General features: G+C 51.1%; 1 protein-coding gene across 2 annotated transcripts in view; it reads right to left on the bottom strand.

The window, feature by feature from the left end:
- Positions 1-3,400: 3,400 nt before the first annotated feature.
- The window catches only part of Syt17 (synaptotagmin 17), a 77,795-nt gene continuing 66,705 nt past the window's right edge, over positions 3,401-14,490 (bottom strand). For both annotated transcript variants that reach the window (XM_047533715.1, XM_047533714.1), the window contains exon 8: positions 3,401-4,678. In XM_047533715.1, coding sequence (XP_047389671.1) covers positions 4,482-4,678 — 197 coding nt within the window. In that variant the 3' untranslated portion in view covers positions 3,401-4,481. The remainder of the gene's footprint in view (positions 4,679-14,490) is intronic.

The following is a 14,490-nucleotide window of genomic DNA, read 5'->3' as shown; positions in this document are numbered from 1 at the left end:
TGTGGCTGGAGAAGGTGGTCACCGGGGTGAAGGGTGCATCTTCCCTAGGGACCCTTTCCTTCTCTCTGCTTCCTGGCCACCACGATGAAGCGTCAGCCCTCTGCCATGTCCTTCCGCCATGATGCTCTGCCTCATCCTGGGCTCAGAACAGGGGCGTCAGTCCACCCTTAGCTGAACTTCTGAAACGTGAGCCCAGATAAACTTTTCTTCCTCTAACTGCTCTTGTGGGGCATTTTGATTCCAGTGACAAAAGCTGAGGAGCACAGAGGGGATTCAGGTAGTTCTCGTTGCAAAAGCAGCAAGCCTGCCCCTCCCCATCTCTCTGTGCCATCTCGCTCCTACATACACTCATGCCATGATGTGACACTATCTGCTGCCTTCAGCAGAGGCCAAACCAACAGGGTTGCCTGATCTTGATCTTTGATCCGCTAAAACTGTGAGCTAAATAAACCTCTTTTCTTCATAAGTATCCCGCCTCAGGCATTTCATTATAATGACGGAAAACCAAACGATCGCAGGGGCCAACCTGCAGGGCCATGCCCTCCATTCTTCTTTCTAGATGTCAGTTTTTAGTTTTTACCTTTAAATCATTCTGGAGTCATTTCTAAATAGTATTTTTGAACATTGAACAAGGACAGATATCCCACTATGAAAAAAAAAAAAAAAAAAAAAAAAAAAAAAAAAAACCAGAAAGGAACAGGGAGCTTGCTGAGAGAGAAGCACCAGTGTCCAAAATAGCTGCTCCTGGTGCCCCGGGATCTGTCCCATTTGAGCAGGGCTGGCAGGAGTCAGGGACTTCTGTGAGTCTCAGGGTGTGGGCTGGCCTTCCCGAGGCACTCTGGAGTGGAGTCTGAACTCAGAGTTGTCAGGAGGAGGAGGAAGAGGGTGATACCTTTTGATCCCGGAGACAGAGGACTGAAGGTGGCCCTGAGAATATACAAGCGACTTTAAAACTCTTCACTGCTGCTCCCCACCCACCGTTGGGGTTTCGAACTCAGGTCCCTGCACCTCAAAGAGGGCTTTCGAGTGGCCGAGTATCTGTTTTCCCACCTCCTACCTGAGGAGGAGGAGGATGCCAATTAAAACTGGTGGGTGGTCCACACAGGGCACCTCGGGTCCCGGTTTCCATAGAAACTCCATCCTCCTGTCCGCTTGCAACACGTCCCTGGGTCTCCTGATCAGCTCTATTCCTGGAGACGTGGACGGCCCCGATCTGTCCTACCGCTGCTCGCTCTAGTCGACCAGCAAATGCAGCCGGATGTGTGGCCGGTGACGAGGGCCATCAGCTCCCGACTTACCCATGAACCCTTGGCCTCCCCGTGAGTCAGAGCAGAGGGTCCCTGGAGGTTGCTGTGGGGGGTGGTAAATGAGGTGGCTCTTCCCACGGTGCCTAGTCCCCTTGTTATTGCTAGAGGGTAGCAGGTGACGGGCTGCCAGTATCCCAGCGTCCCCGGGTCACTGGGTGGCGCGGATCCCACGCACACACCTCCTTCTCTGCTGCGGCAGGAGCTTGCTCAGCCTGCAGACCACAGCCTGAGGTGCCCGCCACTCACGCCTCCTCGGGGGCGACCCTCGAGCCCCGAGGAGCAGGGGTCAGTACGAGATCCTGCGTGGTCCTCACGGTGCCCTCCCCGCCGGCTCAGTCCCTCTGCCCCCTGCCCCGTGCTGGTGGGCCCAGCTGCTTTTCTCTTTCTGAGCTTTTTTCTTCTGCATAGGCTGCCTGGGTCACCTCCCCGGTGCACAATCTGCACCCAGGTCCTTTCCCAGGGTTGGCTTTTGAGGGACTCTGACTAAGACAGCAAGGAGACTGCGGCTGGCTGGGAGTGGGGGCGGTGGCAGGATTTGAACCAGGGCTTCTTTTTGCACCAGAGCCTTGGGCTCATCGACGAGGACCCCATCTCTTGTCCTGAATGCCACTGTACCCGTCCTCCCTCGTTCCGTTTCTCTCTCACACCTTTGTCCCCTGTTCGACCCCAGTGCGGAAGCCATCTCTCCCTTCCCCTCCGGAGGACTTAACTGAGGCCTTTGCTTCTGCCTCACTTCAGAGCAGGAGACACCAGGGAAACCCAGGTCTCTTCCTGCAATACCCGTTGTGGCCAGGAGGGGGTGACACCGTCACAGGCCACGTGGCAATAAAAAGCTCCATCAGCCACGAGTCCTGGCCTGAACAAGGCGGCGGTTTTGGAGCGAGGAGCGATGCTGGAGTCGTATGTGGGCACAGCGTCGGAGTTTCCTGTTCGTCAGCTTTGATGGGACATGGAGGGTGCCCCCAGACTTCCTGGAGCTCTGGTTTCAAAAGGCTGTGGTGGGGACTCGATGAGCTAGCACCTGTCCTGGGTTCAGCACCCTGCATGGCTCGTGGACAGCTGCCAATAAGTGTGAGGTGTTAGTGCAAGAGTTAGGTAGACACACAAGCCCTTGGCCTGTGGAGGTCAGGAAGGAGCTGTTGTTTCAGTCTTGGAAATAATGGAGTGGCAATTTAACCCGGGCCTTGAGAACATGAGCTGTTGCTTCGCCTGCATGAAGCCCTGGGCTTAATCTCCATGGCAACTAGGATGCTCACGACATGGGAAGAGTCTATCCAGAGATGGAGTGAGAAAACAGAGCCCTTAGGACCTCATGTGATCTCCTAGATCCAGCTATGCCTGAAGCCAGAACTTCCTCTGTTGCTTCAACTATTTTGAATTAATTTTCTGTGGTTCGTCTTCTATTTTTATGGGTTCTTCTCCATCCTCAGATTAATACCCTTTAATGTTTCAGCTGTTCTTCCTCCCAGGACCACACAGGAATGTTACCAACAGGGTCCAGCATGCCTGGTGGTCTGATCCCACTGTGGTGGACTGTAACTCCCAAAGGAGGCTGCATTATATACTGCCCCGCCCACAAGATTTTCATAAAATGTTAAGTATCTCTCCTCCCCTAAATCTGAGCAGGGTTCATGACTTCTCTGACCAGGGGGACCTGACAGAAGAGAGTCCATTGATTCTATGTGTCTTCTGAGCGGACAGAAGGGAGGTAGGAGACGCTGCCACCTTGGTCTCTCTTGCTCTTGGGATGCCTGTCCTTGGAGCCTGGCCGCCATGCTGTAAGGAAGCCCAAGCTAGTTCACAGGGAGCGACCACTTGGAGAGGCCCACATGGTCGGGGACTGAGCTGTCAGCCACCAGACGTGGCCGAGAACAGCCTGCAGAGGACTCCACATCCCAGCCTCCAAAGCCCCGGGTATCATGGAGCAGAACTAAGCCACCCCAGCTGGGTCTGGTCTAAATTCCTGACTCGCATAAAGAACAGCCTTGCTTTGGGTTGCTGGGCTGGTTGGTCACGCAGCAGCGGGAGCCGGAACGCCCTCTCATCCTCTAAATCCTGTGTTCATGAAGAAAAAACCACCAATACGTGGCACAAATAAATAATCTTTAATTTCAATAAATAGCTCCCCATCACGCTAGACGGTACACTGTGGGAAAAGACACAGAAGCATCCAACGGGGAAAGAGAGAGCGACCTACTCTAATTCTACACTAATTCCTTAGCTGGTGGGACGTGACTTGGTTCACACGGACACAGGAAGCTGCTCAGGTGTGGTTAAGAGGGAGATGGTCACGGACAGGGCGTGTGGCCATTCTAATCCACAGAGGCCCACGGCGGCCTTTGTCGCCAGGATTCAGTCAAAAAATGTTGGCTTTTCCCTATCGACACACGTCACCGGCACCCAAGGGGAGTCTTTGACAGATGGAGGACACAGGGACGGGCGAAGTCTCGCGGGGTCGGGGAGGTGGAGAGAAGGGCGGGCTCAGAGCAGAGGTCCTGGCCGGCACCTGCTCTCCGGGACGCAGAGGCACAGGGGTGCTCAGCGGCAGGGCACATGCACGGGGACAGACACGTACGTGCCCATGGATGAGCTAACACAAGGACACATTCAGCTCGGCCAGGAGAGGTTTCTTACGCTGCACTATTTCTGTGCGTGTGGCCACGTGGTTTCTCCAACTAGCCTAATCTCTATGTCACATTTACTAAGGAGGAGACGAAGGTACTCACACCTTTGGAGAAAGGTATTGGGTTTGGAGAACCCCAGGGGACAGCAGCCCGTCCAGAAGTTGCCCAGGGGGTGCGTTTTGGGCTGGGGACTCAGGCCTCCCATACGCTGGCCAAACTCTTGCTCAGTTTAGTCTCGGAGGTTGGCCCACTAGGGAGGCCCTCTGTCCCCCGAAGGGAATTGGGGGCGGGGGTGTCAACAGGAGCAGCGCTGCCCATAGTCCCACGGCAGAGCCCACTCAGCGCTCGAGAAGTGCACGGGGCTTCTGGAAAGTTCTCAGCCCTCCCTCGGTGAGGGCGGCCGTGTTGTGATCAATAGTCTGCTTCCTCTCGGGTCCGAGAGGGTGGAGGTGGACAGGGTGTTATGCGGGGGTGGATGTGACAGGTAAGGGACACTTTTTTTTTTTTTTTTTTTTTTTAAAGCCATCGAGAGCTGCCATCCCAGCGGCCCTCAGGTCACCTCCAGGGAGGCAGGGGACACACGGTCACACTCCGCCCGTGACCTCAGGCTGTGCCACTGCTCCACGGCCGTGCGGTGGGTGTTGAGCAGCCGCCTCCAGTGGTTGGCCTCCGAGGGTCCCGAGGAGTACTGGCCAATGACGATCCTCCCGATGAAGTCGTTGCTGCTCTTCATGTTGTGGCCGAACACTAGGGAGCAGGGGGCAAGGGCAAGACAGAGACCGTTAGGCGACAGACTGCTCATCTGCAAACGGGCCCGCTGCTCTGGGGACGGGTCCCTTTCCTTCACAGAGAGAGTCCCCGATCCCCGCGTCTCCTCCTGTGAGTCTGTCTGCAAAGTTGCCTTGGGTCTCCTGCTGTCCCTTACCGTGCCAGCTCTGTCCCCACCTCCTAGTCTTCTGCTGGCTCCCCTTCAGTCAGGTGGCTGCAACACTGACGTCCCCTGCCTGGCCACCCTGCCTAGAGGGGCTGCTCTGGGGAGCTGGCCGTTGCTGCAGTCCAGTTGTGGGGGCACACCTGAGCTTCTCGGGGTGCACTGTGGGCACGGGGGCTGGATAACCCTTTGCTGCAGAGGACTGACTGGGCGCTACTAACCACATGCTAGGACCAGCCCCCACCTCAACTGTGACAACCCAAAACGTCTCCTGGAGGTGAAGCCAATCATCCCAATGAGAACCACCAGGGTTAAGCTCTGGGGTGAAACTCAGCTCTGTCCTTTGATAGAGCCCTGCGACTCTGAGGCAAGCAAGGTAATCACTCTGAACCTCAGATTCTTCCTTGGTGCAAGAGGATTCTTAGTAGGACTTCATCGCACAGGTTGACATGAGGTTTCAATGAAATCATGGGCGGGAAGCTCCCAGCACGGGGCACCTAGCAAGCGGTGATAAGCGGTAATAGCAAGTGCTTAATATAAATTGCACTGTCATTTGGTGCTAAATTTCTGTCTGCTCATCTTTTTATAGAAGAGAGCTCGTGCTGCCTCTGTTCCAGGTAAGAGGCAAGTTTGCTGGGAGAAGTCGCTGGGGCCACTTCTGCCACCCCTGTGAGGCTGGTCTCCTTGGAAGGCTTTTCTGAATTCCCAGCGCAAGCTTCCTTTATGTCTTTCAAGCCTAATGAGATTTTAGCTTGATTTATCTTCCCGGCCAAGTTCTGTCTAATTCTTTACGTGCATGTGGGTAGCTCAAGCACACCAACTCGCTACCGGGGGAGCTCGCTGCGTCTCTTCCAAATGAAGGGCTGCAGAGGGGGAGATATCACAGATTCACCCAGCGGGAGCCGACAAAGGCGGCCTGGATCCCAGGAGGGAGGCCGATTATCAAATAAAACAGCTAAAATATGCAGCCCCAAACAGAGCTTCAACACTAACGAGCCTCGTTCCCCACTGTGGGGCTCATGCCAAGCATTCCAAACGATCAAAACGGGGGAGAAAAGGAAAAGTGGAAAAATATAAAAAAGACCTTCCTCCCCCATCCGACGCCTAATAACCAAGAAGACCCAGTGAAGGAGGGTAAGTAAAACACAAGGCCAGCTCCCTCCAGGTGTCCGTGCATCAGCTCTAAGGGGGGAAATGGACCATGTATATTTTTTGTACATTCAGTAATGTGCCTGATATGAACAGGCGGACCTCGTTTACATGAAAACCCTTACAAGAAAAGGGAAATGTCAGGAATGGAATCTTTGTTTAATTAAGGACTAAGCACTCTTCTTCTTTTTTTTTTTTATTTATTTTTTTTATTTTTGTACAAGGGATTGAGCTCAGGGGCACTCGACCACTGAGCCACATCCCCAGCCCTATTTTCTATTTTAGTCCGAGACAGGGTCTCACTGAGTTGCTTAGTGCCTCGCTACTGCTGAGGCCGGCTTTGAACTCTCCATCCTCCTGCCTCAGCCTCCTGAGCCACTGGGATTACAGGTGTGCACCACCATGCCCAGCAGCTAAACACTCTGATGCATTTGAAAAATAATTTTTAAAAATAGCATTCAGGACTTCTTTGAACCATGCTTAGTGGGTGACACAAAGTTGGATTTCACCAAACAAGAATGAATTACCAGAGTACCCTTCCCTGAAGGCTTCAGATCTAAAACAGGATACTATTATGAGACTGCTTTAGGCTCCATTCGATTTTCTTCTCCTCCGGCTCTCCAAAGCTTGAGAATAAAAACAACATACCTTGTAAATGGGCATGGGTTTTAAATCCCTGGGAAAGGGGCTTTAAGAAAGGAACTCTCAAGTACTCTCATGTGCTCTTGCTGGAAGAGCAAGTTGATTCAACTTTTGGGGTATCTGTTCAAAATAAAAGCATCCTAACTTAAGTCCCAGCACATTCACTTCTAGGACACTGTTATCCCATAGAATTTTCTGCACAAATGCACATACAAGTCTATTTTACACAGCAGGGACTGGCAAAGCAGGGTCTCCAAGCTGGATCCGGTCCACCACCTGTTTTTGTAAATAAAGTTTTATTGGAACAGAGTCAAACTCATTTGCTCACGTACTGTTTTTTTATATGATGTCGCTTTTGTGCTACAGAGCAGGACTGGTGTCACTCTGTTCAGGCTGCTGTCACAGAATGCTATAAACTGGGTGGCTTTCAAACAACAGAAAATTCATTTCTCCCCAGCGGTTCAGGAGGCTGAGGCAGGAGGATCATGAGTTCAAAGCCAGCCTCAGCAACTTAGCAAAGCCCTGAGCAACTCAGTGAGACTCTATCTCAAAAGAAAAAATATAAAAAGGCTGGGGGGTGGGCTGGGGTTGTGGCTCAGTGGCAGAGCACTTGCCTGGCATGTGTGAGGCAGTGGGTTCGATTCTCAGTACCGCATATGAATAAATTAATAAGCTGGGCGCGGTGGCGCTTGCCTGTAATTCCAGCAGCTCGGCTTGGGAGGCTGAGGCAGGAGGATCGAGAGTTTAAAGCCAGCCTCAGCAACAGCAAGGCGCTAAGCAACTCAGCGAGACCCTGTCCGTCTCTAAATAAAATACAAAATAGGACCAGGGATGTGGTTCAATGGTAAAGTGCCCTGGGTTCAATCCCTGGAACAAAAAAAAGGAAGGATGAAAGAAAGAAAATTTATTTCTCACAGTTCCAGAGGCTGAGAAGATCAAGGAACTGGCGTCTTTGGACTCTGGCGAGGGCCCTTTTCCTCCTAGCTGGTGCCTTCTTACTGTGCCCTGATATGGTGTAAGGGACAAGCTAGCTCCCTGGGCTTCTTTCGTAGGGACACTGGTTCCCTTCGTAAGAGTGGAGCCTCCCGACCTAATCACCTCGGGCTGGCTCTGAATTTCAGTACACTGAGGATCAGGATCCAGTGTGAATTGGACTCATGTCTGAATTTAGTCTGAATCCTTTTGCTATAATTAACTGTTGCTGTGCGTAGGATGGCTTTGCCGAGTTCTGCGGGTCCCTCTAGTGAAGCACTGAACCAGAAGGTGGCTTTGGGGACCCTGTGAACTGCAGACCCTTTGCTCATCAAATGTCCCTGACTGGTTTCCTCCCACCTTTCTTTTTTTTGGGGGGGCAGAGAGGGTACCAGGAATTGAACCCAGGGGCTCTTAACCACTGAGCCACATCCCTAGCCCATTTATTTATTTTATTTTTTTATTTTTTTCACATAAGAGGGTTTATTAAGCAAACAGACGAGTGTCTCCCTGCAGTGTAAGAGAGAAAATGAGAGGAAAAGAGAGAGAGTGCACACAAGAGAGAGAGTGAAAAGCTAGGAGGAGAGAGCTTTATTTTTTAATTTAGAGACAGGGTCTCACTAAGTTGCTTAGGGCCTCACTAAGTTGCTGAGGCTGGCTTTGAACTCGTGATCCTCCTGCCTCAACCTCCCGAGCCGCTGGGATTACAGGCGTGTGCCATGGCGCCTGATTTCCCCCCTCTTTCTTATCTCATCTCCCCACTCCCTTAGTGCTGCTCCCTGTGGTCAAGTTATCATCTGAGAATACACTTTGGGAGGTGCCTACACTGATCCTGGGGAGCACTAATAATCTCATGTAATGAGACCATGGAAACCCACACTACCGTGAAAAATGAGACAGAAGAGTTTACAAAACTGTACAGGTAAACGCAACCTCTTTTGGTTAAAGGGGAGGTTTACATGTTAAGAAAACTATGGAAGACTGTCAGTTCACCAAGCAGTGGAGAGCAACTTTCTCTAGAGTGAAATTTCCAATTTCTGTATTACATAAGTGTGTACCATTTGAACTTCTTATAACCAGCACATATTTTGGAAAGAATACAAAGAAAAAAAAAAATAAGTGGCTCTTAGAGAATTCACATCTAAATCACCAGAAGGGAAGAAAATGAAAAGGAAGTCTAATAGCCTACGCTTCTTATCCCAATTTGCAAAGTAACTTGGCTGGTGAATCACTTGGCTCTAGGGAGGCGAGGTAGGCGCGCTGGAAGGGATGCAGCCCTTTTGAGGGGAGGTGGCCCTGCCCCGGCCATCTGAGTTGACTGAGAGGCATCGGCCCTTGCAGACCACTTGGCAGAGTGAGGCCACTCTGAACATTTTTGCAAAAAAAAACAAAATTTAAAATGCAAATTTATAAACTGAAGCTGACTAAAGCTAATGACTTCTGTAATAAAAGTCTCCTGGGAGAATACCAAGATTCGCCGTCCCCGTAAACTCTTCAGAGTGAGTAGCTGGAGAGAACAGAGAATTAAGATTCGACACCTAGAACCCAAAACAGGGCTTAGAGACAATAGGACAGAGACCCCAGTCCCCTCCATTAATGGCTAAGAAACCAAGTCGCATGGCTAACAGGTGACAAAACGCAGTGTTTGAAGCAATGAGCATGTGAAAGAAGCCAAGTCCTTATAACAAGGTCCCTAAATTTCTTCTTTTTAGAAACATTCCTAACTACAATTTTTGTTCTAAGTATCCCCGTATTTCTTCTCCTGACTGTTACCAGGGCCATATTGGAATGTAGACATGAATAAATCACTGGATAATGGATTAACTCCAAGTGCACTCTGGTCATCGGGAACCACTTTCCCAACAACCTGTACAACCCAGAGTATGGCAAAAAAACCCAAAAAACAAGAAACAGATGCCACACAGCTGGCACACATAATCCACGGACAAGACTCCTCCAGCTTTCTCTAAGAACCTCTTTACCGTATTTTGCAGCAAAACAGTTGCAGATTTGAAATGAAAGCATTCTTAACTTGAGTATTGACAGATCTGTCTACTTCTGTGGTGCCAATCATAACGACTCAGGTCAGGGGAGCACGGCAGGTTGGGTAAAAGCATGAGAGGTGCCCACTGGGTCCCAAGGGCAGGCTCTGGAGGAGCTGGGATGCAACACTGCTTTATTAAGCACCTACTATGTGTTAAGCACATCCTGTGGATCAATCTACACCACCTCCTCTAACGCAGGTTTCTGGCTCTCAGCACTATGGACACTGTGGGTCAGTTCACTCTGTGCTGTGATAGGAGGTCCTGAACATGTTTAGTGGCACTTCTGGCCACTGGTCACCAAGTGCCAGTAACCCATGCCTGTACACACAGCCCTGCATCATAACAACCAAAACTATCTCCTGACATTGCCAATCCTGCTGGGAGCCACCTCCCCAAGGCGGCCGCTGTCACTGGCCCATTTTATGGCTGGGAAGACCGAGGTCCAGAGAGGTGAAGGCAGATCACCCACTGCTCCAGTCAGAAGTCCAGGTGCCCTGAATGAGCCAGGGGCAAACCGAGGCTTTCGCATGTTGATTTCTGCCGTAAAAATGAATTTGTTCTTCTCTGTGGGAGCTAAACTCTTCTGGCTGCTAATTTGGTTTGCCAAGGCAGACGGTTCTGGTAGGGAAACTGGATGAATTTGAATGTGGGTGTGATAAACACAGCAAATTAAAAGAAAAAAAAGCCGTCTCAACGATCCCGTTTCCACCAACGGGAGCAGACGCTACAGCTCTTCCTCCTGCAAGTTGGGTTCACAAGGTAATGGTGGGCGCTCCTCTGGGCCCCCGGCTCTGGCTGCCTCCTTATGCAACTTTGAGGCTGACAGCATGGGGAGGGGCACCTGCAGATCATGGCCGGAACCCCAAGGCCTGGACGCTGCCCCCTGTGGTCCAGCTCCTGGTGCTGGATGGGTGAACCGCTCTAGACAGCCTCCCTGTCCTTCCTAACTCCTTCCTGTGGAAGGTCCCGCTCTTCCCAGGGTGTGCGAGCCGGTTCCTGGAGGAGACCCGCGGAGGCCTCGCTGCTTCCCCCCGCCTGCTCCTTCCCACAGGGCCTCTCTGGAGTCCCCCAGCACAGTGGCCCCGTTCCCTTTGTAACTTCTGCAAACCCCCCTGAAACCACAGCTCCCCCTCTTTCTCTTCTTTCTGGAAGGTAAAAGCCGTTTCAGGTTTTTCTTCCAAACAAGGTAGACCTTAGCCCTTCCCTGGGCCTCAGTTTCCCCACTTATACAACCGGTGGGCAGATGGAGGTTTCGAGTCCCAATGTTCAGTTAGGATTTTTTTCCTAAGAAGTTTCATCCATGACTTAGGGTGATGTTTTTTGAGCATTCACAGCAGCTGCTCGGACAGAACTTTTTCCTCCATGTTCTCCCTTCTGGCAGTCATAATGACAATTTAGATAATCATATCATAATAATTAAAAATCAATCATACCGAATCCTGAGCTCTTTGTACGAGGCCCTGAGCAACGCACCTTATGTACATTTATGAAATTTAATCCACACTGCAACCTGATCAGGGGAGGTACTGTTTGTGTTGCCATTTTGCAGATGGGACATTTGAGGCTCAGAGATGAAGAGTGTCCAAAGTCACCCAGCCACCATGTGGTGCTGTAGGAAGTGAAACTCCAAGCATTGTTTCTCCTTCTCTTATCTCATAAAGGAAATCTCGCCCATTCCCCGCTTCCCTTGACCCTCCCATGTGACATGGGCAAGATCAGAAGAAAAGATCTACAGAGAGAAAACGGTAGAACCCTTCCCGGGTACTGAAAATATCAGAGGTTAACACAAGCGCTCGACTCCCACCACCCCAAACATCACGCCCGGCCCAGCCTGCCCCATGTGCTCAGAAGGCTCACATCCCTACGGCCGGGCAAACCCACCGCACACGAAGCCCGTGTATAAGAAAGCGCCGAACACCTCATGTCACCTGTTGACTATGTTGTGCAACTACATTAACAGAATGTCCACGAGTTTCCTTTCACATCATCGTAAACTCCCAGGACGGATAAGTTGCACCACTGTAAATCAGGGACCTTCTGCAGTGTGAGTGAGTGAGTGTGTGTGTGCGTGCGTGGGTGTTTGAAAAGGAGTCAGGTCCCAGCCCAGCATGCAAGGTGAGAGGTGCCAGCAGTCAGAAGGGCCCTGGAAAACCCCATGACAATTCCAAACAAAGACCCACACTAGGGACTTCACCCCATCTCTCTAGGGACCCAGCACAGGCACATCTGCCGCCAGCATCTGAATGGGTGGCTGCTTCTTTGGTGGAGCAACACACAGAGACAGAAACTGTCAAATGTCCCCAGGAATGGTGACAGCTTCTCACAGTCACAGGTGCTTACCGTGTGCCAGCCCTGGCTCTGTGGACTGGCAATGAAACGTCTGACCCACTCGGCAGTCCTAGGCGGTGAGTGCTATTATTCTCTCCACGTCCCTGTGCCCGGGGAGCCCACAGTGGCACGGTGGCCCACCTTTCCCGGGATGGACGTGAAGAGCACGGAGCAGGCCCTGGGAACGGGCGTGGGCTGTTGGGTGGGGAAGTTCTGGGAGCTCTGCATGCCCAGGTGAGCAGGAGAGGAAGAGGAGGCTCCCTGCTACCTTAGACTCCTCGCCTTTGGACCCTCATTCCACTTAAAGCACAAGGCCCAAAGCTGAAGCCCGTCTCCCCAGCCCTGCAGGCAACGCTTCCTTGGGGTGACTTGCTGAATTCTTTCAACAGTTAGGACCAGTTCTGCCCTCCCGAGCCACCTGGCACTGTTTGGAAGGTAAATAGCGCCATGATTTCACTGGAGAGGGGATATTAGCGGCGTCTAGTAGGTACAGTCAAGGGTGCTGCTCAAAGATCTACCACGTACAGGATGATCCCCCCGACTAAAGAATTATCCAGCCCGAATGTCAACAAGTGCCTGGTGGCAAACCTCTGCCTTAAGGGAAAAGCATGAATGACATTCATCACTGTCAAATCCCGCCTCGCATCACCCACCAAAGGAAAGCCATATTCCAGAAGCCGGAGCAAAGTCGCTCCAACAGTCAGAGCCGGCTTGGGAGCTCAGCAGAGAAGGGACTTCAGGACAAACCAGGGGAAAGCAGATCAGGGTGTGGCGGAAGGGCCCCTGAGAAACGGCTGGGGAATCACTAGGAACCTGGATGTGACTTCGGAATTGCAATGAGCTCTTCCACCTTCTTTAAGAGACAGGAGTCAAGATGAAAAGTTCTTTTAAATTCCTTTGGGCTGCTGGATTACTTCTTTACGCCTCTCGGTGGAGACTGAGCCACGGGAGTGTATCAGGGTGACATATGGCTGAAGAATTGCTTTCTGATCTGGGTGTGAATCACACCATCGTGGGGGAAGCATTTAAAGGTGTGACTATAAAGCAATGTGCTTGTTTTTACATGAACAACCACAATTTAAACATCCGAATGGGGACCGTCTTTGCACATTTGTTTCAGATTTGCTGGCTCAGGCACTGGGGGACATGTTCCCTGCAAACTCTCTCCAGAGCCAGTTACAAGACGCCTGTTGAAGCTCTGCGGGGAGAATGAATCATCTCTCCTCTGCCTGGCTTTACTCCCTGCCCCCACCGAAGATCCTGTGGATGGGCTTAAGAATGGGGGATTTGTGCCAGGTGTTTTAAAAATGCTCCCCAGGTGACTCTCAGGTGCAGTCAAGTTAGACGCAGAGAGGGGAAGTCAGTTGAATTGGCGGCTTAGCTGGTTTGTAGAAAGAACAGTGACTCTGCTATTTGCTTTTGTTGGATTAAACTCCTCTGATCACAGTACGCAGGTCTTGTCCTTGAAGGGTGGAGCCCGAACAGTGGCAGAAAATGCTGCCTGTGATGGACAGGGGACTTTTAACACTACCCAGCAGGGGACCAGGGACCTCCAAGTATGCGCTCACCCTATTCCCAATCAGATAAAGCAATTCTGCTTTAGGTGCTACTTTAGGCCAGTGCGGGCACACTTTTTCCATAAAGGGACAGTCAGTCAGTATTTTAGGCTCCGAGGAGCATTAAGGTCTCTGTTGCAAGTTCTCAAATTTGCTGTGTAGCAGAAAGCAGCGGTAGACAGTATGTCTATGAACAGGATTGGCTGTGTTTCAATAAAACTTTATTTACAAACTGGGAATGGGCCAGATTTGGCCTATAGGCTGTAGCTTGGTATAGGAGCAGCAGCACCCAGGAACCTGTTAGAATGCAAACTCTCAGGCCCACCCAGACCTGCTCAATCAGATACTACGGGGAGGGATTCGGTACTCTGTTTCAGCAAGCTTCCGGCATTGACTGGCATCTCAAGCACACTCTGTAATCACTGGGGAGCTTTTGAAACTGTTGTGATGGAGGAAGGGATCTCCATGGCCAACTGCCACGGTCTCTGGAGGTGGTCCTCAGCCGTCGGTATTTTTAAGAAGTCCCCCTGGGGGGCCCTAACACACAGCCAGATTTCAGATCTCCTGGTGAGGACCCTCATGCAAACATTAAGATGAGGAATAGAACCCCCTTAAAATTACCCAAAGAGAGCAGCCTTATTTCTTTAGAGTGATGCCTTGTTTCTGACTTTTTTTTTTTAAAGGCATTGCTGAGTCCATGTATGGAATCGCTTAGTTTTCTAAGACCCAAACTGTTACGAAATACATGTCACTCAGTTCCAAGGATGAAAAATTCTGCCGGAGTTACTTATGATTTTTTTTTTTTTAAATGTGGGGCAGGCTCTGGGGGTAGTTTCAAAAGAAACTAGTTCTGAATCACAGAACAGGAGCAATACTCTAGGCCCTGTGCCCTGTGTGTGCAAGATCTTGTCTGACCCTCAAGCAACCTGGAGGGTT

Source organism: Sciurus carolinensis, chromosome 18 (genome assembly GCF_902686445.1).
Source record: "Sciurus carolinensis chromosome 18, mSciCar1.2, whole genome shotgun sequence".
NCBI lineage: Eukaryota > Metazoa > Chordata > Mammalia > Rodentia > Sciuridae > Sciurus > Sciurus carolinensis.
This window is presented reverse-complemented; position numbering and strand designations above follow the sequence as displayed.